This window comes from Podarcis tiliguerta (assembly GCF_965153285.1).
Source record: "Podarcis tiliguerta genome assembly, chromosome: 14".
NCBI classification, from domain to species: Eukaryota; Metazoa; Chordata; class Lepidosauria; order Squamata; family Lacertidae; genus Podarcis; species Podarcis tiliguerta.
In genome coordinates, this window is record NC_139547.1 from 39,205,698 (window position 1) to 39,233,003 (window position 27,306).

Genomic DNA, 27,306 nt, shown 5'->3' on the forward strand with positions numbered 1-27,306 from the left:
AAAACAACAACAACAACATAAATAATAGAATTGTTAGGTTGGAAGGGACTCCAAGGGTCATCCAGTCTAAGCCCCTGCAAAGCAGGAATGTATATAGTGATTGGTAGGTGTTTTGTATGATTAAAAATGGTAGAATGTATTAATGTTTATACTTTTAAGTGTATTGTAAGCCACATGCCTTTGTATATCTTTAATCTTTAATTTGCGGCCATTGGCCCATATCGAAAACAATACATCAAAATTTATCCATAAACAATACAATTTAAACAGTTCCAAGTTAAAACACCCATATAAAACCAATTTTACTTCAGTTAAGTAAACAATGTACACAATAAGCTCCCTCTATGTAAACCACAATTCAAATCCATCAGATTTTGGGGGTATGCGTCTTAGTTCTGGCACTTATTGATGGTTCTTAAGTTTAGCTAAGCTGTCAGAGTCATACAGTGATCCATTTCTCCTCTTGATGCCTTTGTATAATAAGCAACTAAGCAGACAGTCAAATAACTACCATCTGGAGCTCAGTACCACAAATGAAATGTGGAAAAAGCTAAGAAGCAAGCAAAGCAAGAGGGGTTCTTCCTGAAATACTTTTGAACACGGAAAGCAATTGAAGAACAAGAATATGGCCTTCCAGACATGAAACCAACATAACCACCGAAACCCCAACAAGTTGAACGCAACCCCCCCCCCCCCCGGTCTCTTGCTACAACAGCGGCAAGAGTCTTGTTAGCACAAGGATAGAAGAAGGAGGAAATCCCAATGAAAGAACAATGGCAAGAAAAATTGAAGAGTTATGCAGAGTTGGCAAAGTTGACACATAAATTACAGGAGAAGGACAATCGTGACTTCAAGGAAGATTGGGAACTTTTTACAAATTACTTTAAAAAACAACAAAATCTCTTGGACTCCTTGGCAGGTTTTGAATAAACATCCACAAATTTATTAATAGAATAAATGATAGATAAGGCAATGATATGTACAATTTTTAACATGCAGAGAATAATATGTGCAAATAAATCAGAGAAGAGAGTCTCAGGTGGGGGGGGGAGAGGGAGGGATGGGGAGGAATGAAATGGGGGGAAATAATGTAATTTATTATTTGGACTGATAATTTGTTCTGTCGAAATTGCTTAATAAAAAATATTTTTTTAAAAAAACCAACTGGTCTCTGTTCTCAGTCCTAATGCTTTGGGGGGTTTTAAACGTAGCACCTTACAGTAGATTCTTCTAATCATTCTCTTTTACTAATAAAAAATAATTGGGGTGAGTGGGTGGGAAACCTACTTACTACCCTAAATATTTATTTTTCCTCTTCCTCGGCCTGTGGAACCTTTGTAATTCCATCCAAAGTCTAAACGCTGCAATCCACCCAGCTACTCCCTGGAGGGAAGCAGCCATCTAAAAGACTTGCATTTGACATTGGGAAGGCCGTGGGATGAAAGAAAGGACTAATTGAAGAGGTGCTTCTGGCTTACTTCCTGATAAAAAGGATATTGGTTGATATTAAACAGAAGCACTTATTCCCTTCAAAGATCGCTATTTATTGACTGCCAGATGCTAGTGCTTCTAAGTGACGCAGCGGAGGCAGCGTTGGAAATGAGACCAGAAAAATGAATCCAGAACTGCACGTATATGTATAAGGAATTCTGTTCAAGTGTAACTTCCTCCCACCCACCCCTGATGCCCTGGCAAGGATGTTAGCAAAGTGCAGTCAAATTGCTTGCTCTCAGTTCCCATTTCAGTGGGAATGGGCAAATCTGTCAAGCTTTGGTTTCTCTGTTTCTTATTTTTAATTCGCATTTCCACACCCACTTGCATAGAGGGGATGTGTGTGTTTTCATGAAAATTCACCAGCGTTTTAAGGCAAATTTCTCCCGACACGCACATTTTTAATGCATTCTTCCAAAACAACGACAACAATTGTGCTTATTAAATTTGTATACTGCTCTTCATCTGAAGATCTCAGGGCAGAAAAATGCAAAAGGAGAAGACAAATTACAAAATGAAACAAAATAAAGAACAAACCGATAACCCCTCGCCCACAAACACGTTTAAAAAGCCATTAATATAATTTATAATTACAACTGCAAGGTGTAAGAGAATCCTTGGTGGAAGTGCAAAATAAAAGGAGATAAAAGATAAAAGGAGAAAAGTATCTCATTGTGGAGGAGAAGGAAAGAGATGATATGTGACTTCATCAAAGATTCTCCTGATAGAGTGATTGAAACGTCAGGAAGCTGGTGTAAGTTCTTCATTTTGGAGGAAATTTACCAAATCGTTTGCAAGACTCTGTGCAAGCAAAGGAACATGATAAGAAGACTATCAACTCCCCAAGTCACAGCTTGTTGCTGTTATTAAAATACTTCGCTTGTAATAGTGCATTTGCCAGGATAATAATGCATTTTTGTAAGTTGTTTTCACTAACATATGCATATGCACTTTTGTACACGTTACCTGGCTGCAGAATTGCCTTGCAGAAATTTGGAGAAGTGTGGATTTTGAATGACGGCTGTGTTTCTGTTTGTTTACTGTTTTGCGAAGGAAATAGTCTCACCTTTAAATGCATACTGAATCAAATTTCTTCCCCATCCCTAATCTTCAGATATGAGTTACAAGCAATTCTCTTTGATTTCATAGAACCACACCTATGAAAGTAAGGTAAAGGTAAAGGGACTCCTGACCATTAGGTCCAGTCGTGGCTGACTCTGGGGTTGTGGCGCTCATCTCGCTTTATTGGCCGAGGGAGCCGGCGTACAGCTTCTGGGTCATGGGGCCAGAATGACTAAGCCACTTCTGGCAAACCAGAGCAGCGCACAGAAACGCTGTTTACCTTGCCGCTGGAGCGGTACCTAGTTATCTACTTGCACTTTGACGTGCTTTCAAACTGCTAGGTGGGCAGGAGCAGGGACCGAGCAACGGGAGCTCACCCCGTCATGGGGATTCGAACTGCTGACCTTCTGATCGGCAAGTCCTAGGCTCTGTGGTTTAACCCACAGCGCCACCCGCGTCCCTCTATGAAAGTACAAGCGATCAATGAACCAATTGCACCAGTTATCTTTAGTTGCTTTTAAGGGTGAAGCCTTAAGAAGACTGGAACCAGTGTTCTTCAAAACTGGAAGCATAAGTCAAAGAGTTTTTGGCAGCACTGGATTTCCCCTTGTTTCTTGAAGGATTTATCAGGCCCTGCTTGGGGTGGAAGCCCAGATGTGTGTTTGGTTGGAAACTCTCCCATTCCAAGCTGGGACCCCCAAGGGTGTTCTGAACTGGGTATGGCAATAATCTAGGTGGGCTGGTCCATGAGTCAGCACCATGGATAGTTCCCAGTGGAGAGGGGACCTGCCAATGGGTGCATTCAAATTAATCAGAAGTGAGATGGTTTCACATTAAAGGTGGATGGGGTTTCTTGGATGGCTGTGGGTATTATTTCACTTACTTAAAATTGTGGTTAGGCAGCCTTGTTGTATTTGGGGGCCCACCAGCTTGTTCTACTGAATGGGGCCCTTGACATCTGCCCCCCCAGTTCCTACCCTGATGGGACCACTCTGTAGGCTTATGCTGTCGGAGTAGCGAAAAACAGGAAAGTGCTTTTAAAAGTCTTCCTGAAGTGATTAAGCGGGGAAGGTGTTCCTTTACTACCTTACACAAAGAGTCGGCTTCTTTTATTCATTCATTTATTTATTTTAAAATGTGGGAGGGGGGGGGGCACGTGGAAAACTCTTGGCAGACCTCATCCAGAGCTGGCTGCAGATCATACCCGCAATTTTGTTGTTCTTGGAAACCCCTCCTGAACGCTCCTTTTCCACAAACACTGAGGCGTTTTGTAAGCGAGCAGGGTGTTTACTGAAGAGGCCTGCCATTGGTAGGAACACACTTAATACCCCTGGGATCGTACAGCATTTTGCAAAGCTTGAGGGTCAGGAACCCAGCGCTTTGCCACTTTTGAACTTGAGCTGATCAAATCAGACCAATCGGTTCAGAATTTTTTGACTCAATGAAAAAAAGAGAGATGCTTCTGTTGAAATATGGTAGGGCTGCCATATGTCCTGATTATCCAGGACATGTCCTAGAATTCACCTCCAAAAATTGCATCCTGGATTATTTTTCGGAAATCTGGCAAACATCCTGGAAAATCTACTAGGGGTTAAATCGTGCCCAAAATGCTTTTAAAAAGCTCCAGAGCTCAAAAATTCCTGTAGCTTTTACTTTAAAAAGCTAAACAACTTTGGGGTTTGTCTAAATAAAGCTCAATAACTTTGGGGTTTTCCTTTAAAAGGCTCAACAATTTTGGGGTTTCCTGGTTTTTACTTTTTCAAATATGGCAACCTAAATATGGCTCACTTTTATTATCTATTGGGAAGAAGAAGAAGAATAGTTTGGATTTGATATCCCGCCTTTCACTCCCCTTCAGGAGTCTCAAAGTGGCCAACATTCTCCTTTCCCTTCCTCCCCCACAACAAACACTCTGTGAGGTGAGTGGGGCTGAGAGACTTCAAAGAAGTGTGACTGGCCCAAGGTCACCCAGCAGCTGCATGTGGAGGAGCGGAGATGCGAACCCGGTTCCCCAGATTACGAGACTACCGCTCTTAACCACTACACCACACTGGCTCTATTGGGGAGAACAAAGTACAGGAAAATACGAAACCACACTTTTTGTTCGGAGTGCTTTGAAGCCAGATTGAATTTATTTAACCGTAAACAATCCTAAAAGAGACCAAAGCAATATATTGGTTTTGAATTATTTGTCTATTGTACAAGGGAGACTATTTTGCTGAAGATGTTTACTGTATGATACAAAAGAGATTGACTGCTTGTTGTTGTATAGCAATTGGTGTTATGATACTGATGTGGATTTTTGTGTTTATACGATTTTTATTTGTATATATGTTTTGTCAAAAAATAATAATGCAAAAAAGAAAAAAATGCCCTTGATCAATTGAGCTGCACCAGGACTGGCTCTGTGTCCCAGATGTTTGCCAGTATTGAAAAGAGTCTGCATGGAAAAAGTTGGCTCCAGTACTGATTTTTAACCCTAGTCTGTCTGGCTCATATTGCAATGTTTCTTTCCCCCTCTTATACTCTCTCAGGATTGTAAGATACGAGGGGTTGTATCTTAAAATTAGTATTATTACAGGTAAACAAGTCACTTTGGACCCTACCCATTTTTGATGGTGCTACTGCAGCTTTTATTAAAAGGTAAAGGTACCCCTGCCCGTTCGGGCCAGTCTTGCCAGACTCTAGGGTTGTGCGCTCATCTCACTCTATAGGCCGGGAGCCAGCGCTGTCCACAGACACTTCCGGGTCACGTGGCCAGCGTGACAAAGCTGCATCTGGTGAGCCAGCGCAGCACATGGAAACTCCGTTTACCTTCCCGCTAGTAAGCGGTCCCTATTTATCTACTTGAACCCGGGGGTGCTTTCGAACTGCTAGGTTGGCAGGCGCTGGGACCGAACGACGGGAGCGCACCCCGCTGCGGGGATTCGAACCGCCAACCATGCGATCGGCAAGTCCTAGGCGCTGAGGTTTAACCCACAGCGCCACCTGCGTCCCGCAGCTTTTATTAGTCAACAAGTAATTTTACGTCTGCTGATCACCACCTATTTTGTGATCTCTCAAGGATAGAATAATAATAATTGCTACTCTTTGGATGTATGGCTTTGAAAAGTCATGTTTATTGCCATCTATGAAAAGCTGGCCCATGTGCTTTCAGGGGCAACACAGACTCTTCATAGTTTGAATCTGTTTGGGAAGTTGTTTGTGATTTATAACACCAAAGAATCTCATGGTTGGCACATTCCTACTAAATACGATTTTATCTGGCACATTTATGAAGACTTGATGTATTTTGTGTGAATATGAACCACCAGGGAATATATTTTGCATGGTTTCTTCTTCTTCTTTTTGCTAGCTCTTTTTCGTCTTGCATTTTTATTCTCTTTGCCTTTATGACAGTTTTTGTTTTTGGGCTTTTTTTTTGTATTTGCAAATCTTGTTAAAAGGAAAATGGAAAAGGAGGAGAGGATGCCATCTTATTTATTTCTATACGATGTTTATGAATATCCCCCAAAGGAACACAAGGCGATATAGAAATAGGCATGTGGGGGAAAGTCAGTTCAGTTTGCATTTAAAGGGGAATCTGCCTTCCCTCCTGAATTTGACTTCTGGGTCTTTTCCAGCCCTACCTGGGCATGCCAGGGATTTAACCTGGTAACATTTTTTTGCCACGCCTGCACTCTATTGAGTGATGGGCAAACCTGTCCATTTTTTATTCTCTCCATGTCTCAAGTCTTAAGTATCCATATCAGTTTATTGCTTTAAAAAGTCCTCCTGTAAATTCAAAAGCACCTTAGTGGTGCCAACTTCTCCTAATGTACACATTTTTGCAGAACAGTTTCCCCTAATAAAATGCAGTCATAAAAATGCTTACAAAATGGGCTTTCTCACCGCCATGCAATATAATTATGCACACTCTCCCCTTGTGTATTTGGCTGACATTGCACAGATGGAGAATTGCAGTGCAAAATTCAGAGACTGTTCCGATGCCAAAGGATGGCTCAGTTTTGGTTTACGTATTGTTTCGGAAACTGCAGATCAGGTGGGTCGGCCTTTCAATGCGAACAGAAATGAATTTCTCCTGCATCCTTTGCTCTGCTACTGAGCTACAGCTCTTAGTTGTGGTGTGTCCTTTTGTCTCCTTGAAGGAACAGACAGAATTACCTTTCCCTGTATCAACTGGGTGTCATTTAGATTTTGGAAGGCACCATTGCTAGTCTTCATATGGTAATTTGTGCCTGCCTTTAAAGAGAGGCAAATTATTCATAGCGTGCCTGTTTCGGTCCTGAACAGGCTATCTGCTGTTTTCAGTGCTAAGAGCATGTCCCCCGTCCCCCCGTATTATGGTGTCGGCTCCAACCCATCCACCCCCCTTTCCTTCATTCCTATCTCCTTCTCTCCAACCATCTTTTTAAAGACCCCTGGTCCAGGAAGAGGCTGATGGGAAATGTCCACAGCACAGCCTGGGAAAACACATCCTTACTAGCCACGGATAGTCTTATTTGTCCCTTGCATTGTTTTGGCTTTGAATGGGGGCAAGATTATGCGCTACATTCAGGCGACAAAAAACCAGGGATAAATGCCGGGGGCGGGGCGGGGGGAGAAGCTCCCCGATTCTCATTCAGAGGAGAGGAGGGAAAGCATGCCACTCACCAGGGAGCCTTAGAGAGTTATTTCCAATGCCATTGTGCAAAGGGATTGGATTTAAATGCAGATTAAGCAATGGGGCGTTAAGGGGGCAGAAGTGTCCAGGCAGGGCGGGAAGTGGGAAGGAAGAAGCTGTCCAAAAGGGGAGAAAAGGAGGGGTGGGGGTGGGGGTGGGGAAATTCTGTTTCAAAGATGGATGGTCTGATGGGCTGACAGTTCTGCAGAATGAAAGCTGCTGTGCAGGCAGACAGTTTGGGTTTCCGTCCACTTTGTTGCTGTTTGATTTATTTGGCTGGCCAGCTCTCTCTACAGGTGAATAAGGAAACTCATAGAATTGTTGGAAGGCACCCCAAAAGGGTCACCTCATCCAATCTGCTGAAATGCAGGAATCACTGAATAAGTGCGGCCCGTAAGAACGCGACCTGTTCAACCGCGTTGAAATAAAACTGCCATTAAAAACGACAACTCAATTCCGCGTCCTCGGTTACAAAACGAGCAGTGACCTTTGTTGTGTATTTTTTTAAAAAAATAACATCTGTTTTCCCTTCATTTTGTTACGTTAGTAGAGAAAACAGTTGCAAACCTCAAAAAAAGGAACAAGAAAAATGATGAAAATGAATAACACAGTAAAGGATAAGTGTAAACAATGCCGCGGCACATTTGGATGTGGCATTGTGTTAAATTTCTCAGGCTATGTACAGATAACACTGTCCAGATTGGTGCTTCTGTGCATGTGGTAGTTAATAGAGCAGGCATAGGCAAATGCGGCCCTCCATATGTTTTGAGACTACAATTCCCATCATCCCTGACCACTGGTCCTGTTAGCTAGGGATGGTGGGAGTTGTAGTCCCAAAACATCTGGAGGGCCAAGTTTGCCTATGCCTGTAATAGATTGAGGACACCGTTCACTCTATGCTACACCGTAGACCAGAGGTCGTCAAACTAAGGCCCGCAGGCTGGATACGGCCCACCGGGCTTGTTAATCCGGCCCACAAACCTTGCAGACCCTGCCGCCCACTTGGTCAGTCCCTGAGCTAAACCTCGCCGTGCAGAAGCCTCGCCGTGCGGAGACTGACTTCCGCGACGCGGCACAGTTTTTGATTGGCTGCAGGAAGCTCCTGCAGCCAATCAGAAGCCACAGAAGCCTCTGGGCGCTGCCCCTTCCTTCCCGCTAAGGTGGCCAAGTGGGAGGAAACGGCCAAGCAGGAAGGAAGCGGCAGTGGCATGGAGGCTGCCTCTGCCGCCCAGGCCAGCGGCTTGGGCTCTCTGCCCCCCGAGACAGAGGACGTCGACTCTGCCAAAGACAAGGCAGCATCGGCGGTTGTGGCGTTAGTGGCATGGGGGGGGGCTTTTGGGAGGTGGTGGGTCCAGCCCCCCACAAGGTCTGAGGGGCAGTGGACCGGCCCCCTCATGAACAAGTTTGCTGACTCCTGCTGTAGACTGTATGAACCATCAAGGCAAATGTAGTTAGAGAAGCCCTCAGTGGCAAATGCTACCTTGGGTGTGTGTGTGTGTGTGTGTGTGTGTGTGAGAGAGAGAGAGAGAGAGAGAGAGAGAGAGAGAGAGAGAGTCTGGTTTGGACAGGTCTATAATGTTTAATACACCTAAATTTGAGTAGTGAAGGCTGCTCAATCTAGACAAAGTCGCATGGGCTCCCTAGAGACTAAATATCCTGTTATTCATGTAAGTTTACTAATTGTATAGGACATGTTGTCATTTTTATTTTATGTTCGCACGCTTCTGCTTGGTTACAACCTGTATTCTACATCTGCGCTCAGTGGGGTGTTGGGTTAGGGTAACTGTCGAGTGTGAGAAAGGGTGTGTTTCTGTATTTGGTTGCCTTATTAATACATTTCAATAATACTCTCCAAAGCATTCAACTCCAGCATATGTAAAACAGCCTTGAGGAGTGCCTTTTATAGTTAAGGTAGGAAATAAAACAAACACAAAAGAACTTAGACAAGACCTTCTGTTTTGTTACCAGTGACAATAGCTCTCAGAGGCTGGGCTAACAAAAGAATGGTCATCGGATAACAGGCCAGGAGGTAATGTAACTCAGCACAAGTGACCCTGAATCTGTTCTTTTGATTGGGGCTATGGTCTCTTACAGTGACCTCTCAACCCAGGGACACATAGAGCATTGATGAAAAGTACATATTTATCTTGGGCCCCTTTGGAGCCAATACATCTCAGGGCTGATTCACACGACACACTCACCCCAAACACAAATACAATTTGTCTGTAGCTAGATTCTGGTTCATGAAAGCTAAAACCCAAACATGATGGCTTTAAAAGAGGCTTGTGCAAATTATTGGACAACAAGGGTATCAATCTTGGGGGGGGGGGCAGAGGAAGAGCGCAAGAATTCCATTTCTCACATGCAAGTGCCACATTTTCAACACCAGCAATAACCAATAACTATGACAAAAAATAATAACTTGCCTCGGAATCCGCTCTAGGATTCATACAAAGCTTCTGTATTATTTTGGAGACCACCGCCACCTCATCCTCCTTTCCCAGCCATTGTGCTGTTTTTTCCCTTTCATATAAGAGGCTGCTCTCATAGATATCCTTGGTGTCTACTGCAGAAGTAAAACCAGGCAATGGGGAACAATTGAAACACAGTCATCACTCTGAGGCCTTAGGAAAACCACCAGAAAGGCAACTGAGCTCTCAGCTTCAGTCCTCCCTCCCATTATGATTTGCAATATATTACATCGTCATACACATTTTTTTCCTGTTAGCATTTGGGAATATTGACAATTTACCATCCCTTTAGTGCAAATTTCTGCTAATCTAAAATACAAAACTGTGATTTCCCGCTCCCTTTGATATATGCACCTCTACACATGCTTTATCCAAGGACATGCTTTTCTGTAGACATGACTTGGCAGGAGAACAACAGCGTTGCAAAATTCAGAAAAGTGCAAATTTCAAAGGATGGCTGTGTTCACCTTTAAATAGTATCAGCTTTCTCCCCCATCCCAAATGACATTGTAGCCTAATAAGTGGGGTAAAATAAGTCTTATACCCCAAGCAAGGGCAGTTCAAAAAGACTTTTTGTTAACTTGTCATTGCTTAGAGGCATTCACTAACCCAGGGTGGGTAAACATTTTCAACCCCAGAGCCACACTGTGTGTGTGTATATATGTGTCACATGCCAGTGATTGGTGCTCGCACAAAAGTGGACATGACACACACAGACACACAGACACACAGACACACAAACGTAAGAAGCTGTGATTTGCCTCCCTCTCTACCCAACCCAAGGTCATGATGGGAATGAAAATCACACCCTCTTTGCTCTTTAGATGATCAACCTGCAGAGAAGAGAGGCCACTTGGCTTGGGGATGGGGCAAATGAACATGATAACAGGGTCAGGCACCAACCTCTTTCATGTGCTGTGATCTTGGCTTCCGTTCGGAACAGTTTCATTGCCATCCGAGTCTGGGTCTTCACTCCGCTGCCCTTCCTCCCAGGAGATGTAGCGAGATGAGACTCTATACATTGGGATTCTGCCAGGATTCCCTCCTCGAACTTCTGAACACACTCAAGTTTGGAGGATATGAGCTGCTGATCAGGCTAAAACATAGGGATAGAGAGATGATCAAATGTCCACTTAGGCCACATTCACACCATACATTTATAGCACCATGATGCCACTTTAAACAGTCATGGCTTCTCCCAAAGAATTTTGGGAAAGTCATTTGTTAAGGGTGTGGAGACTTGTCAGGAGACCCCCCCCCCCCTTTTCTCATCACATAGCTACAGTTCCCAAGGTTTTCCCTGTGAAAAGGGTTTGGTTGTTGAATCACTCTAAGAGTTTTAGCTCTGTGAGGGGAACAGGGGCCAACTAATACTCTCAGCACCCTTAACAAACTACACCTCCCAGGATTCATTGTGTGTGTGTGTGTGAAAACCATGACTGTTTAAAGTGGTATGACAGTGCTTTACATGCATACTACACATCAGGCCAAACAAGCCATGTATTCCTCCAAATGTTGTGACGCCATTTCAGTTTGAAAATGTACATTTTAAAATGAAAAGTGTGCACAAAAATACATATTTTGGGGGAAACGCATTTCAGGAAAAAAGTGCATACCACTTAAATGTAGATTTTTCATGTGGCTTTACAGAATTATAGAAAACAGGCTGGGACAGGCTTATGAGCGGACATTATGTGAAACTCGCACAGAAATAAAAGAACCTGATCTATTCCTACCTAGATATGAACCATTCCCCATGTGTTTACAGGTTCAACACAGTGAATTGCCTCTTGATAAATAATGGTTTGTGTTTTTAATGCATATAAGTTCTTGAGTAACAACATAGCTAGATTCTTGAAAGAAATAGTGGAAGAACAAGAGGTTCAACAGTACTTACTGGTGCATTGGGCAAAGCAATGGACCTCAGAGAAGTGAATCCAGAAAACCGGTGAGAACACAGGTTTAAATCTTTTGTCTTCAAAAGGAGAGGCCCTTTCTGCTGATATCTGGTTGGGCATTTCCCCAGGACATCCACCTAATCAACAATCACAAGACAACAAAAGGGAATTATTTTATCGGGCTCCAAAGTGCATGATAATTCGAACCTACAACCCAACAGAAGGTGCATTGGCTGGGGGGAGAGAGTGTCAGCATCGCCCTTGAGCCAATGCCACTAACTGGACTCATCCACTTCAGCCCCGACTGGGCTAGGCAAGCTGGGTAGCACTTCCAGAGACCACCTTCTGCACAGGAACAGGTCAAAGTGCTGTGGACTCACAACTCAGAGCTGTGAGCACCGAACTCACTTCCAGAAGACAGTCGTTGTACAGCAGAGTATAGCAGAGCATAAATCACTCGGACGACAGCGCTGAAGAATATCTTCTTTTATTCACTACAGCTACTGTACTATACAAACTATATACAAATGGAGATGCTGGAGTGCACTGAGTGTTACAGCTGCTTTCTGCAGCGACCTTATCTACACAGAGATAACACTCAGTCGTTTCGACACACTGACTGACTCACTCCCTGACTCTCTCACTGACCGACTCACTCTCTGACTGACTCTGACTGACTCTGGTGCTGGAGCAGAATATGTAGATATCAGAACACGCCTCCTCTTCTCTGCAGAATCAGCAGACTGCTCAGGAGATTATTAGGTATGGGAGGGGTGAAATCTCCTCAGAGAGAGGGGTCTGCAGTGTCTTAGCCTTTAGAACTCTCCCTCCCACATACATTGGCCTTGCTTTTCCACAAAAACGCCCACAACATTTGCCTGACTAGAATGTGCTTGTCCGGACAGACTTAGCATGGGTAGGCAAACTAAGGCCCAGGGTCCGGATGCTGCCCAATCACCTTCTAAATCTGGCCCACAGACGGTCTGGGAATCAGCGTGTTTTTACATGAGTAGAATGTGTCCTTTTATTTAAAATGCATCTCTGGGTTATTTGTGGGGCATAGGAATTCGTTCATTTCCCCCCCAAAAATATAGTCTGGCCCCCCATAAGGTCTGAGGGACAGTGGACCGGCCCCCTGCTGAAAATGTTTGCTGACCCCTGGGACAGAGAATAGGGAGTCGTGTGTGCGTGTTTGTAGAAACCAACTCGTTGTATAATGGTAAAATTTATATTTGTTGCTTCACCCACTTCTGAGCGAAAGAGCATTTCCATTTCATGGCCAATCCCAGTCTGACTGTGAATGAAATAAGAGAAAACTGCATAGTAATAGTGCTGTGTGTGTGTGTACTGCCCTTCATCCGAAGATTACAGGGCACTTACTTCACAGTATAAAATCATTTGGAAACTATTGCTTCCCATTGGCCTTTGAGACTATACTTTTATCATCTCTGATGGTGATGGTCATTCAGGTAGATGATGAAAGGTGGACATGTGTCATGGTTGTGACCCAATATATGTGGTGCCCAATAATTATTTCTGGCTTGGTTGGACAATAAATGAACAATTAAGTCTGTTCCATAACTATCTATTATTTCTTAATGCTACGAATGACTGGTAATTTGTACTTTCATGGGATGAATTTACTGTATTTCATTGTATAGGCTAATTCACAGAATTAGAACTGTATCAAACAACAGACGTCCCCCCTGTGTTGTGTTATGTGGATGTCATGTTAGGGTTGCTCTGTTAATGTATGTGGATGTGAGTGTGGTGCTATGTGATGTTAAAAGGTAAAGGTACCCCTGCCCATACGGGCCAGTCTTGACAGACTCTAGGGTTGTGCGCCCATCTCACTCAAAGAGGCCGAGGGCCAGCGCTGTCCGAAGACACTTCCGGGTCACATGGCCAACGTGACATCGCTGCTCTGGCGAGCCAGAGCCGCACACGGAAACACCGTTTACCTTCCCGCTAGTAAGCGGTCCCTATTTATCTACTTGCACCCGGAGGTGCTTTCGAACTGCTAGGTTGGCAGGCGCTGGGACCGAACAACGGGAGCACACCCCGCCGCGGGGATTTGAACCGCTGACCTTTCGATCGGCAAGCCCTAGGCGCTGAGGCTTTAGCCCACAGCGCCACCCGCGTCCCTAGCGCCACCCGCGTCCCTATGTGATGTTACGTAGTTCTAAAAGGGGCAAGAATGAGACTAAGGGGGGAGGAGGGCAAGTTGACAGCAAAAGCCCCCCTCCCACTCAATGGGTTGCAAGTAAGAAGGCAAACAGTTGAGGGCTGGCAGAAGGCAGACTGGGGTTGAAGAAGAAGAAGAAGAGTTTGGATTTGATATCCCGCTTTATCACTACCTGAAGGAGTCTCAAAGCGGCTAACATTCTCCTTTCCCTTCCTCCCCCACAACACTCTGTGAGGTGAGTGGGGCTGAGAGACTTCAGAGAAGTGTGACTAGCCCAAGGTCACCCAGCAGCTGCATGTGGAGGAGCGGAGACACGAACCCGGTTCCCCAGATTACGAGTCTACTGCTCTTAACTACTACACTACACTGGCTCCCTTCAGTTGGTGGAGCAGTGCACATTTTCCCTAATGAACAAGTCTCCACTGTACAAAATTCACCAATATTTCAGACCAGGAGTATACAGTGGTACCTCGGGTTAAGAACTTAATTTGTTCCGGAGGTCTGTTCTTAACCTGAAACTGTTCTTAACCTGTGGTACCACTTTAGCTAATGGGGCCTACCACTGCTGCCGCGTGATTTCTGTTATTAACCCGAGGTACTATTTCTGGGTTAACGGAGTCTGTAACCTGAAGCGTCTGTAATCTGAAGCATCTGTAATCTGAGGTACCACTGTATACTGGACCAAGGCAGTTTGGAATGTTCAGAACTGCTCACCTCTTCCACGCTGCCATTGGTCGTTGCCACCAAGGATGTCTGAAGAGCACTGAGGATGCCACGCTTGATGTTGAGTGCCCAGATTGGCTCACTCCCTTGGGGGAAAATCTTCAGAATCTTTCCATTATGGAAACAAAACCAAAGGGGATGCTGCTCCAGCGCTTCCCTGTAAAATAGGGAAGGGGAAGGTTTCTTGGTCCCCACCCCCCTGATGTAAAATAACCACTTGCTTACAAATGAAGTACATGAGAAGTCAATGGACCGCATCTCCCACTCATTCAGATAGATACTCTAGCTTGGTAGGAAACCAGCCCTTCCTAGGATACTATATTGGGTTGATTCAGGATATTTGCAAATACCTTTTGTGCCAGACGCATCTCTGTGGGGAGGGAGTTCCACAACTTAGGGGCTGCCACAGATAATACCTTCTCATGGGGTCACCCACCCAAACTACTGATCTTAACACCTCTAGGGGAGGGCGCAGTCTTTCCAGGATAGGCCATGTTGCTCCCAAGTTGTTTTGCTCCCACAGCAAGGATTCGTTTTTGACAAAGTCTTGTTTTACCTTAAACTTCCATTTTCTTTGTGCAGCCTGTCTTTGGACCCAGCTGTCGTCTTGATCTGGACATCCTGCAACTGGGAACGGCAACGACATTTGTTAAAAGGTTCTTTTCATTGTATGGCTAACTACAAGGGAGAAGGGTTGGTGGGGAGGGAAACGTTGGGATTTTGCAGACTGGTTGAACCTCTGGTGCTGGAGACCAGGAGAACTGGCCCAGTTGTGTTGCCCTTTCTCTGATGGAAGGGGGAATTTGGAGCTCTTCACAAGGAGAAATGAGGTAAGAAGGTGTTTCAATGGTTCAGAGAGATAAATAATGTATTGGGTGATGGGTGAATTGCTCTCAACTCTCCTTGAATTTTCCTTGTGACACTCCTTCACTTCATGGGAATGTTGGAATTGTAAAAACACAACCCTTCGAGGTGAGTGGGGCTGCTCCCATCTGTGGAGGTGGGGCCTGGTTCTAGGCAACTATCCTGCACCCTTCTGTTGCTGCCAACTCCTGAGTTGCCTCCTCCCTCAGCTGCCCACAGCACTCCCTGGCCTCCATTGAGATTCTCTGCTCTCTTGGAGGTCAGGGGGTATAGACAACGCCATTGCTCCTTCTTCTGAAGTGACTGAAGACAAGGAACAAGGGAGAGAGCCCCCTTCCTCCAACCCCAGGTCTCACCAATCAGGCTCCCTATGTTTTTTCTTCCTCTTCCTATTGTACCGGAGCCTGGGGGACCAAGCCTCATATTGACAGCACTGCAGCGCTCATGACAAACTTCCCAAATCTGAACTTCCACTCCTATAATTGGAGCAGGAGCACAAAGCCTTTTGTGCCCCTGTTGGACTTGCCACCACACTCACTTTTAAAACTCTGTGACATCTTGCCAGCACTTCAACAACAGCGGTGCCTTCAAGGGAAATGCCGCTCCTTTCTTCGGCCCTTCCTGGAAGGAATGTGTTGGTCGAAGTGGAGTATCTATAGCTGAATCTGGATCCAGTTGGCAGAGGCAGCACATTGATTTCTAGCGGGGAGAGTAAAGTTTTGAGACAACTTTGTTATTGACAGATGGGCACAAAGGTGTTGTCAGGGAACTGCCATCGGAGCGGGAGGCGGAGAGGAGGCTCCCGGACGATGGTGGAGAGGGTCCTAGTAGAAGGAGGGATAGCCCATCCGCTGGGGAAGGCAATCAGCGTAACACCAGTGGGAAAGGGGAGGAGATAGAGGAATCGGAGAGGTGGCTCCAGGACTCTTCGCAGGAGACCAGCGGAGAGGGTACGAGTGCTCCATTGCCCACACCCACCTTGTGCAGGAAACTTTCGCGCAGGCAACGGGGGAGGAGACTGGGCGTCAAACAGCTTCTATGTTGGAAGCAGTTTAAGAAACGCCCACTGACGGATTCTGCCAGCGACTGAGGCAGCCACGGATCTTGAGGCTGTCCTGACAGAAAGGGTTCAACCATGCATCCTAGCCAGGAGTAAAGGCAACTTACGCACGAGCAACCCCTAGAACCATTACAGGTGTGCACATGGGGTGTGCTGGGTGTGCCCAGGCACACCCGAATGGTTGTTGTCATTTTTTAATGACACAGGCAGAATTAAAAGGCTGGACTGGAGCTGCACTGGAGCTGCAGCTCCTACCAAATGCAAGCAGAAGCTGCAGATCCATCCCAGCCTTTTTCTTCTGCCTGCATCTCTCTCAAACACATAGCCCCACTAAACTTGGTGTGAATATTCCGAATGTGGCAGTGGTGGTCTTCATCAAAGGTTGCATGCCAGGCACCATTTGGATTAAAGATGGCAGACTGAAACATGACTTTGGCATGACTTCACGATCTGGAACATACATAATGGGTCCAAAATAATAAATTACACTATCCATTTTTTTAAAAAAACCCCACACACAATATATTGGGAGTTCTACAAATTCCCTGGTAGTGTCCCACTAGCTTTTAATGCTATTTTTACCAATATATAAATTTGTATGCAGTTTTTCCACAATAAACACATTCTGTGCACATGTCACATGGAGGAGGGAGAAAGGTTGTTTTCTGCTGCTCCAGAGAAGCGGACACGGAGCAATGGATCCAAACTACAAGAAAGAAGATTCCACCTAAACATTAGGAAGAACTTCCTGACAGTAAGAGCTGTTCGACAGTGGAATTTGCTGCCAAGGAGTGTGGTGGAGTCTCCTTCTTTGGAGGTCTTTAAGCAGAGGCTTGACAACCATATGTCAGGAGTGCTCTGATGGTGTTTCCTGCTTGGCAGGGGGTTGGACTCGATGGCCCTTGTGGTCTCTTCCAACTCTATGATTCTATGATTCTATGATTCTATGATTCTATGTGTTTAGAGCACTGCATTGCAAAATTCAGAGGAATGTGAATGTTGAAGGACAATTGTGCTTCAGTTTGCATATTGTTTCCGAAAGGGAAAATTAGGGAACTTCGTATTAAGATACAAACTAATTTTCTCTCCCCTCCCTACTCTGAGGTTCTTCTGTATTCATATTATTTATCCAAGAGGCTAAAACTTGCTGGATAATTCCCTGCCCCACCCCCATATAAACTGCCCTGCCACAGTTCAGTACAAAGAATCTGCCTTGTCTACTCACCAGCACATTGAGAGACACAGGACTCTTCATGCTTTGAATTCTCCAGAGTTCCTATAATAACAAACCAAGAGGGATTGCAGAAAGGCATTTAGAGAAAACTCTCTGTGGGTTCAGTTGCTGATCTTGAAGCTGTTTATTTACCATAGACCTTAAAAAAAAAAGCTTAAAAGCAACGTCACATTTACAGGAATTCAGGTTGACACTGTCATCTTGGAGACCACCATGTTTATTTAGCAATAATAATAAATGGATTCTATCCATGAAGAAAATGGCAGTTTTTGTTCTAAAACCATTTCCTCTGCAGAATGTGCTTTCGGTTTAATCCACACAAGGGTTATGTTTCTGACAATTTCAATCTGATTAATATTAACTATGATCCAGTTCCCCTTTTCCCTGAAACCTGATGATCTTCAGAATACAAAACTCTGCTCAAAAAAATAAGAACGGGTCTTTTTGGCATCCTAGTCTTACAGTGGCCAACCAGATGCCAGTGGGAAAAACACAGGCAGGATCAGAGCGCAAGGGCACTCTCTGCCCTGCGGTTTCCAGCAACTGGTATTCAAATGTGTGCTGCCTTTTGATTACGGAGGCAGAACATATACAGTGGTACCTCGGGTTAAGTACTGAATTCGTTCCGGAGGTCTGTTCTTAACCTGAAACTGTTCTTAACCTGAGGTACCACTTTAGCTAATGGGGCCTCCCACTGCTGCCGCACGATTTCTGTTCTCATCCTGAAGCAAAGTTCTTAACCCGAGGTACTATTTCCAGGTTAGCAGAGTCTGTAACCTGAAGCGTATGTAACCTGAAGCGTATGCAACCCGAGGTACCACTGTACATCATGGCTAGTAGCCACTGGTAGCCTTCACCTCCATGAATTTGTCTAATTCTCTTTTAAAGAGAATTGGTGGCTGTCATTGCCTCTTGTGGGAGTGAGTTCCACAGTTCACGTAGTGCATGAAGGAGTCTTTTATCTGTCCAGAATCCCCCAACAGCTTCACTGGATGTCCCTGAATTCTAACGTTCCGAGAGAAGGAGAAAACTTTTCTCTGTCCGCTTACTCTATGCCATGCATACTCTTGTAAACTTCTATCATGTCACCTGCAACTTGCCTTTTCTTTAAACCAGAACACGCCCAAATGTTGCATCCTTTCCTTACAGAGGAAGCTGCTCCACACCCTTGATCATTTTGGTTATTTTCTGAACCTTTTCTGACTCTAAAATACCCTTTTTGAGGCCCTGAAGGAAAAACATTCTCCCAAACAAAGGCATTAAACTAGCCAATGTGCTTTTAATCAAGCCATCTGCCTCCTAATGTTTCAGTTGGGATTCCCTTGGATATTAAACCCAGACGAAACTGCCTGTTAGCTTCCCTCCTGAAGCATCTCTACCCAACCTTCTCACAATGTTGAAGCTTTTCTCTACAACATACAGGAGTTACCAACCTTTTTTGGCTTGATAGGCACATTTGCAAACTGGAGAAACATAAGGAGTACAGCCTTTTACCCTGACTACAACAGAATGCAGTTTCCAAACCTCATTTTTTTGGGGGGGGGATGCAGGAAGTGGGGATGATAACCTGTGGACACCAGGGACAGCCTTTGAGGGCACAAGTGTTCACCATGTTGCTGCCCCTCTTGCACAAATCAGACCTGCAACAAAATATTGTTAGGAGAACATTCTTTAAGAAACAGATAAAAGTTCCTGGAAGCTTTAAAGAGGGTTCCAGAATTTTTCTTTAGTGTGTAGGAATGTGTCTGGGAGTCTTGGTTGACCACAAACTTGACATGAGCCAACAGTGTGACGCGGCAGCTAAAAAAGCCAATGCAATTCTGGGCTGCATCAATAGGAGTATAGCATCTAGATCAAGGGAAGTAATAGTGCCACTGTATTCTGCTCTGGTCAGACCTCACCTGGAGTACTGTGTCCAGTTCTGGGCACCACAGTTCAAGAAGGACACTGACAAACTGGAACGTGTCCAGAGGAGGGCAACCAAAATGGTCAAAGGCCTGGAAACGATGCCTTATGAGGAACGGCTAAGGGAGCTGGGCATGTTTAGCCTGGAGAAGAGGAGGTTAAGGGGTGATATGATAGCCATGTTCAAATATATAAAAGGATGTCACATAGAGGAGGGAGAAAGGTTGTTTTCTGCTGCTCCAGAGAAGCGGACACGGAGCAATGGATCCAAACTACAAGAAAGAAGATTCCACCTAAACATTAGGAAGAACTTCCCGACAGTAAGAGCTGTTCAACAGTGGAATTTGCTGCCAAGGAGTGTGGTGGAGTCTCCTTCTTTGGAGGTCTTTAAGCAGAGGCTTGACAACCATATGTCAGGAGTGCTCTGATGGTGTTTCCTGCTTGGCAGGGGGTTGGACTCGATGGCCCTTGTGGTCTCTTCCAATTCTATGATTCTATGATTCTATGATTCTATGAATGGCACTCTAGGCTTGATTGGTGTCAGCTGGAGGTGCAAATTAAGGGAGGAATGTCAGGTGTGCCTGCAGGAGCCAGGCCCTGTGACCAATAGGACTTTGCAGGACTGGGGCCTTCCTAAGTTTGTTCTGAAGAGGTAAAGCGCAGCCTCACAGGTGAGGCCGATTGGTAACTCACAGCACCTGGTGGCAAGAGCTGGGAAGGGATACATGGTCAGCATTTCCCTTCAGCTCTTTGCCACAGCAACACGCTTCCTGCCTTGCTGTGTTTGGCTTCTTGCTTCATGATCCTCGGACCCTGGACTTCTTGACTTCTTGCTTCCTGACCCTCAGAACCTTGGCTTCCTGGCTTCTGGACCCCCGTTCCTGCTCCCACCCAGCCATCTTGTCCCAGGCCCTGACGTCCCCTGCTGGGACATTGATCGCCCGTGAACAGGACCGTGACAAGGAAGTTGCAGGCTGCAATTTCTACACGATGAAAGCACACACACATGCTGTCAACAGCACGCATGCTGACAAGTAAGACAATGTGTGCTGCTGACACTGTGAGTTTTGCTGTCTCAAGATTGTTAATCACTGGACTGAGAATATACCGTGCTGGAGAGATAAAGAAGGAATGTAAATAGCTTGAATACAATAGTAACAGAAAAGCTTGTGCAACCAGTCAAGCAATAAAGCTCTTGAAGGAGAGGAGTTTGGATTTGATATCCTGCCCAAAGGATTCTCAAAGCGGCTAACATTCTCCTTTCCCTTCCTCCCCCACAACAAACACTCCGTGAGGTGAGTGGGGTTGAGAGACTTCAAAGAAGTGTGACTGGCCCAAGGTCACCCAGCAGCTGCATGTGGAGGAGCGGGGAATCGAATACAGTTCACCAGATTACAAGTCTACCGCTCTTAACCACTACACTACACCACACCACACCACACTGGCTCTTGACTGTGGATTTGAATATGACTCCTGTTCTTGTCCTCTGCCTCTGGGGAAAACTCTGCCACAAACAGTAAGAAGTGGTTTTACTGAGGTGCCACCACACAAGCAGAAAAACGTAGCAGAAGTGTGTGGGCGGTAGCCTCTAATAAACATTGCTGTGAAAAGTGCTCCTGTTCAGAGTGCCAGCCAGCCACACCCCATTCTAGGATACCATTGCACCTCCATTTATATTTTCCCTACAGTCAAGTCAGCATTCCATGGCCACTGAGCATGCATTGGTTACATTTTTGCAACTGCCCAGCTTAACATTGGGACAAAGAAGAGGAGACAGAGACCAGAAATAGAGGCTGAATGGGTATATGTAATTGATCCTTGGAAATGACACAAAATGGGGGTCTGTTTTAATTTCAGAATTCAATTCTGAAGCAGGTAAACTAATAACATGTGTGGGTCCCCAGAGCACATGGAGGCATCTTGCTCTCTCTGCTGTAACCATAGTTTGAGGCTACACATCTCGTGAAAGGCAGCAGTCCAAATAATGCAATTCCCAGACAAATTTCACAGTAGCCCTGGCAAATTTCGCTTCTCTGCCGTCGTTTATCTTGATATCTTTAAATTCATCACATTTGCATTTTCCATTTATAAAGAATTAGCTTCCAGTATACAAAACCCCAAAAAACTTAACTCTTGCAGAACAGATTCAAAGGTTTAAAAGATGCAACGAAGTGAGATAGTTTGAAAAGAATTAAATAAATAGACTGTGTTGCCCTGCAGTCTTATACATGCTTGCACAACAGGAAATCCCACTGAGTTCATTGGGACTTACTAGCAGGTAAATAGAAATGGGATTGCTGCCTTAAAGTTAGAAGGAAAAACGCTTCAAAAGTGCTCAGCTGTAAATTACTGTTGCTACTGCAGTAAAATGTCTAAATGTTTGTTTGCAAAACCCCCTCTGCTCTGCAAATAGCAGTGGGAAAAACACCTCTTACTGACACAACTTTGGTGTGTGCCATGTGTGTGTTTAACTTCCATGCTAATCTTCCCCTCTGCCAAACATCTACCTCTTTTTGGAAACATTGATATGCTATCATCTCAATCTAGATAGAACCGCCCCACCCCTGTGCACTTTGTTTTATTATTCTAAAAAAACCCAACCTTACATCACAGCAAGAGACACATTTAGTAGCATATTGAGCTGAGCCCTGAGAGAACAAGCATGCATTTTAACATCCATTTAACTGGGGATGAGCAAATCTATTTCCTATCATGTTTTTAGTTACAATTCCATTAATCTGCAAAATGCTTAAAGATTGTTTTTTTGAAAAAAAAACCTATTAAATTACTTATTTGAATGTACATTTTCTCTCTAAATACACACGGAAATGCATGTTTCAATACATTTTAAGCAACTGAGAATGGAGTCACAAATGTCAGACAGACGAAACCTAGTCCACACCCACCCATAGGAGTTCATATAAGAATGTGCAAAGGTTGAGTTTCCCAAGCAGCCTTGCCTATAGAACAATAAGGCTGGGGTGGGTGGAAAACAAAACACTCGACTAAGCTGATCACGTCACATCTTCTGAATTGGCAGATATGATTTTAGCCAACACCTGCTATGAATGACGGCTCTGTGTTTTTCATTTTTCCAATCTTAAAATCAGCTCTCTGAATTTCTGCAGCACTTTTTGTGCGTGTGTGTGTTTCAAAATTCTCATGAAAATTTTAGCGTGAAATTCTCCTAATAGAATAGATTGTAAGTTAATAGGGTACATGAGGGTCATCTAGTCCAGCCCCCTGCAATGCAGGAATCTTTTGCTCAGCGTGGGGCTTGAACCCACAATGTCGCTTAACAAACCCAGCTTGCAAAGCTATTTCGCCTTCTAATTCCTTTTTGAATGTCATTTTCACTGATATATTCATTTAGATGCACATTCCACCCAAGTAACACATTTTTTTTGCTACACATTCCTCGGCTGAAGAACTGCATTGCAAAATTTGGAAAAGCGTGAATTTTGAAGGATGGCTGCTTTTCAGTTTTGAGTATCTGTTTTGGAACGTGTGAATTTGGTGGGTTCACCTTTAAATGACAACTGAATTGAATTCCTCCCCCCACTTCTACCACCTGCCAACCTTCCCACCTATAACAAAAAAAAGCGCAGCCTCACACACAATCAAATGCCAGGCAAATGAGATCATTTCTCTGAAGCCACATTTTTGCATTTGACAGAGAGAAAAGGAGGGGTGGGAGAGGAGAAGAGATGAAATGGTTAATTTAGTTTCTTCTACTTACGCCTCGATATGCCGGCTGCTAAAATGGAAAGGAAAATGATTAGGTGCCGAAACTCCATGGCGTTGGAATCCTCCTCAGTGTTTGCAAAACCACATCAGACCTCCCTTTCAGAGGCAGCTCGGGAGGAGGGCAGCTGAAAGGAAACTTTTTTCTTCACAAAAAGCAGGAGCTGACGATTTCAGATCTTCAAGCCAGGGGAGGGGTTGAGGAGGGTGGGATTATTTTTTTTTGTTCGCTTGCTTTGGGATAAGGGGACATCTGCCGAAACCAAGCGAAGTTCTTTCATATTGCTTAGACAACACCTCCTCAACGATATATACAGTGGTACCTTGGGTTACAGACGCTTCAGGTTACATACGCTTCAGGTTACAGACTCCGCTAACCCAGAAATAGTACCTCGGGTTAAGAACTTTGCTTCAGGATGAAAACAGAAATTGCGCAGCGGCAGCGGGAGGTGGTACCTCAGCTAAAGTGGTACCTCAGGTTAAGAACAGTTTCAGGTTAAGAACAGACCTCCAGAATGAATTAAGCTTTTAATTGTATAAAAATCCATCACTATCTCTGTATATGCCCAACTTAGGAGGAAAACTACTCTTTTTGGGGGGGGAATTCTGCTGATTTAGATGCAATGGCTTCTCTCTAATAAGAAGTTACCACCAGATGTGTACACAATACATGTGGAAATCTTTACAACAGAATAATAAAAAAGCCACATGTGTGGTGGGGGGACACATGTTTTGGAGTTGCATAAAAGAAGGCAGGAATCTAATCATTCTGCTGTTGGATATGTCTGGTAGTATCTCATGTGGACTTCTCTCAGTCTGGCATTAATGTTTCCCATCTTTTTTCAATTTCCAAGATCTCCCTCCTGTTCCTTTCTCTTAAAGAATGTTGTTTCATTGGAATGAATTTTGCACGGTAACAGGTCATGCAGTCTAACTAGGATTGCCGAATTTGCACCAATGTCTCTCGTATGCATATTTTATTCAAGTTGTGTGTTCATTTTGGTGCCTGCACACATAGGGAATGGATGTTTCTGGTTCATCTTTGCAAAGGTGTGTGTGTGTGTGTGTGTGTGTGTGTGTAAAATTAGCACGATCCTCAAGGAATCACTGTATGCAACCCACAGAGACAGAACAAGACTCCCATACCACGTGCATACGGACCAACACATATTGTCAAATGGACAATTCTATTTTGTTTCTTTGAAATGAATGATGGGCAGAGATACAGTGGAAGTGAGCTGTTTGGGAGTTTCTCCCCTAAAGGTCCCCCCTGGAAATATTTGTTATACTTAAGAGTGCTGGAGAATTCTAAGGAAAACTGAAACATGAGTGGAAATTGGCCCAAGTTTGTTTATGCATCCCAAGTCCAGGATGTAAATCAATCCATCAAATACAAGTTGGTATTCACTGCCATTGCTTTCACTCTGCAAATGATACATAATTAGTTAATCCCCAGTGAGCTCCCTTTGTTCTGAAATGAACTGGGTGGAGTAACATAGCGACAACTTAATTAACATTAATTATGTAAATTGCATAAGTTAAGTAATTCCGCTGCAGTGGCCTGCAGATGAATAATGTAGATCTTTTTTTAAAATACTTTATTTACACATTAAAAGTTACACATAATGAAACACGTTGATCTATTATAGAAAGAAAAACTAGAAAAAAAGAAGAAAGAAAAAAGAAAGAATAAAAAGAACATTCAACAAAAAATACTGTCAAATACATGCAGTGATTTAAGGAATACAAACCATCATTGACATTATTATTAACACATATTTCCAATATGAGATTCTTTTTGCATCATCTTTTTCTTCTCGCGACTCTCACTTTCTTATCTATGCCTAATCTCTGGTTTTGTTCCCGTGATTTATTTAATGACTTCCTTCGGCCTCCGTGCGGTTCTTAATTGTTCATATCTTAAGATTTCTGCATCCATTTTAACACGGTGGAGAGCCGTTCTATTATCTCTGTGGAGTTTTTAGTCTATGCTCAACCAAGTGTAATTATTGGAACCGTATTTCATCATATAATTAAAAAAAATAAATTAAAAATTAAGAATAATGTAGATCTTTTGCTGGAAGATGACCTGTAGCAGAATGGAAACAGTGCTGAATGCAATGAATACAGGACGGAATAGAAAATGAAACCTTCATATATCCCTGGTGTACTTACATAAATTTCTGGGTTCCCTTGAGATGTTTGATACATCTCTTGTTTGTGTATTTGGACACCAGAAGGACTGGGACTTATATATGAATGACAAAAGGTTAAGAAGCAGATGTCTTCCTTCGGACTCCCAAATTCTGTACCAAGGTCTATTCCTTGAGGCTCACCCGTCATATCAGCCCTGATTCTTCAGCCATTCTGTAGAACAGTCCCTTCTGGGCTAGTAATGTCTCTGGGGCATCAAATTCTGCCACTCGGCCACTTTCCATCACTAAAACCCTGTTAGAAGTGGAGCATAAAGTCACTATTAATCACTATTAGAAGTGGAGCATAAAGTGTTAGACTATATCCCTAGTCATGCCAAATCAAGAAAGAAAGAAAGAGCTAGGCTTTCGATATGCAATGAAACCGTAGTAGTTAAACCAACCAGCTTATGATGAGATGTGTTTTTTTGTAAGCAGCCATGGCAAAATTCATCAATTGGCATTGCTGACGGCGACCTACAAGGTATACAGTTTCTTGGGCAAAGGGTGCTATTATGCTCATTTCGAAGAGTATGTGTAGAACACATGAACACCATCATGGTCTCTTGATGACTGCTAATTTCCAATTGATTCTGCCCAAGCCACTGATCACTTTGGAGGGTGTTCTGTTCTGCATCCTGTTGTCATTGGAAACAAAGTTGGTGGGGATCCGGGACGGGGCCTTTTCAGTGGTGACACTTAGGACTGTGGAGCCCCTTCCTCCCTGTGTGATCTTACTTTCTTCTTTCCAACAGATGATTCTTTTTCCATCAAGCTTTCTGTAATGATTGGTGGTTTGGGTTTTTTTGCCCTTATCTTCTAATTGCTATCCTTTTGCTCTCTTCTCAAATATAATTATAATCTCCTACATTTGTTAAAAAGTATACCTTGCCTTTCTGTGCATAATTTCTAAGATGGCTGCTTCTACTAATTATTCCTGGTTTTGATACTTATTGACATCTATTAACCAAAAGGCAGCAGATCTATAAATAGTGGCGTATCCACAACTAAATGCCGTGCAACACCCCCTACAACACACAAAAAACAGCACAAAGCATTAAAGTTAACTGGCAGCTGAAGAAGACTTACCTGTCACAGTCCAAAAGGGTGTTCACTCGGTGGGCTATGGTCAGAACTGTGCACTCCCTGAACTGAGTCCTTATGGTGGCCTGAATCTGCAAATCTGTTTCAAGATCCACAGCTGCAGTGGCCTCATCCAAAACCAGGATCTTGGTTTTCCGAAGCAGAGCTCGTGCCAGGCAGATGAGCTGCCGCTGGCCGACACTGGAAAGAAGCAAGGGTGATTAACTGGCCACCCAGGTTTTCCAGCTAGGGAAAACTACATGACCCAACGTGTCTTCTATTTGCTCATGTATTTATATACGGCACCTTTCAGGACAGATAAAAAGAAAGCACTTCTTTACACAGCGCATAGCAAAGCCGCAGAACTCACTTTCTCAGGAGGGCAGCGATGGCCACCAACCTGGATGCCTTTAAAAGAAGATTGGATAAATTCATGGAGGATAAAGCTGCTAATCATGGCAGCTACGCTCTGCCTCTGCAGCCTGGGGGCAGTAATGCTTCTGAATGTCGGTTGCCAGAAATCACAGAAGGAAAGAGTGCTCTTGTGCTTGGATCCTGCTTGGAGGTTTCCTGCAAGCATCTGGTTGGCCACAGGATGCTGGATTAGATGGGCCATTGGCCGGATCCAGCAGAGCTCTTCTTATTTATTGTCTATTTTATCCCAGCTTCCTTCCAAGGAGCACAAGGTGGTATATATAGTTCTCTTCCTCCCCATTTTACCCTCAAAGCAA

The 27,306-nt window shown here is 44.1% G+C and overlaps 2 protein-coding genes across 10 annotated transcripts in view; both read right to left on the minus strand.

Moving 5' to 3' along the window:
• LOC310664314 (uncharacterized protein) overlaps positions 1–23,415 on the minus strand; it is a 110,597-nt gene extending 87,182 nt beyond the window's left edge. Inside the window, exons 1-8 of the mRNA XM_083413272.1 lie at positions 23,296–23,415; positions 17,643–17,693; positions 15,896–16,056; positions 15,050–15,120; positions 14,485–14,650; positions 11,585–11,722; positions 10,591–10,783; positions 9,643–9,782 (exon numbers count right to left, since the gene is read on the minus strand). Coding sequence (XP_083269398.1) covers positions 9,643–9,782; positions 10,591–10,783; positions 11,585–11,722; positions 14,485–14,650; positions 15,050–15,120; positions 15,896–16,056; positions 17,643–17,693; positions 23,296–23,353 — 978 coding nt within the window. The 5' untranslated portion in view covers positions 23,354–23,415. The remainder of the gene's footprint in view (positions 1–9,642; positions 9,783–10,590; positions 10,784–11,584; positions 11,723–14,484; positions 14,651–15,049; positions 15,121–15,895; positions 16,057–17,642; positions 17,694–23,295) is intronic.
• Positions 23,416–24,584: 1,169 nt separating this feature from the next.
• The window catches only part of ABCC6 (ATP binding cassette subfamily C member 6), a 40,924-nt gene continuing 38,202 nt past the window's right edge, over positions 24,585–27,306 (minus strand). For 3 of the 9 annotated variants that reach the window (XR_014504892.1, XM_083413325.1, XM_083413324.1), the window contains 2 exons: positions 26,582–26,776; positions 24,883–25,748 (listed from right to left, as the gene is read on the minus strand). Coding sequence is in view for 5 of the 9 variants with exons in the window: in XM_083413325.1 (XP_083269451.1) it covers positions 25,640–25,748; positions 26,582–26,776 (304 nt within the window). In the remaining 4 variants the exon portion in view is untranslated. Of the gene's footprint in view, positions 25,749–26,581; positions 26,777–27,306 lie in introns of those variants that run through there. The other 6 variants (XM_083413323.1, XM_083413327.1, XR_014504890.1 and 3 more) reach the window with 5 other exon arrangements.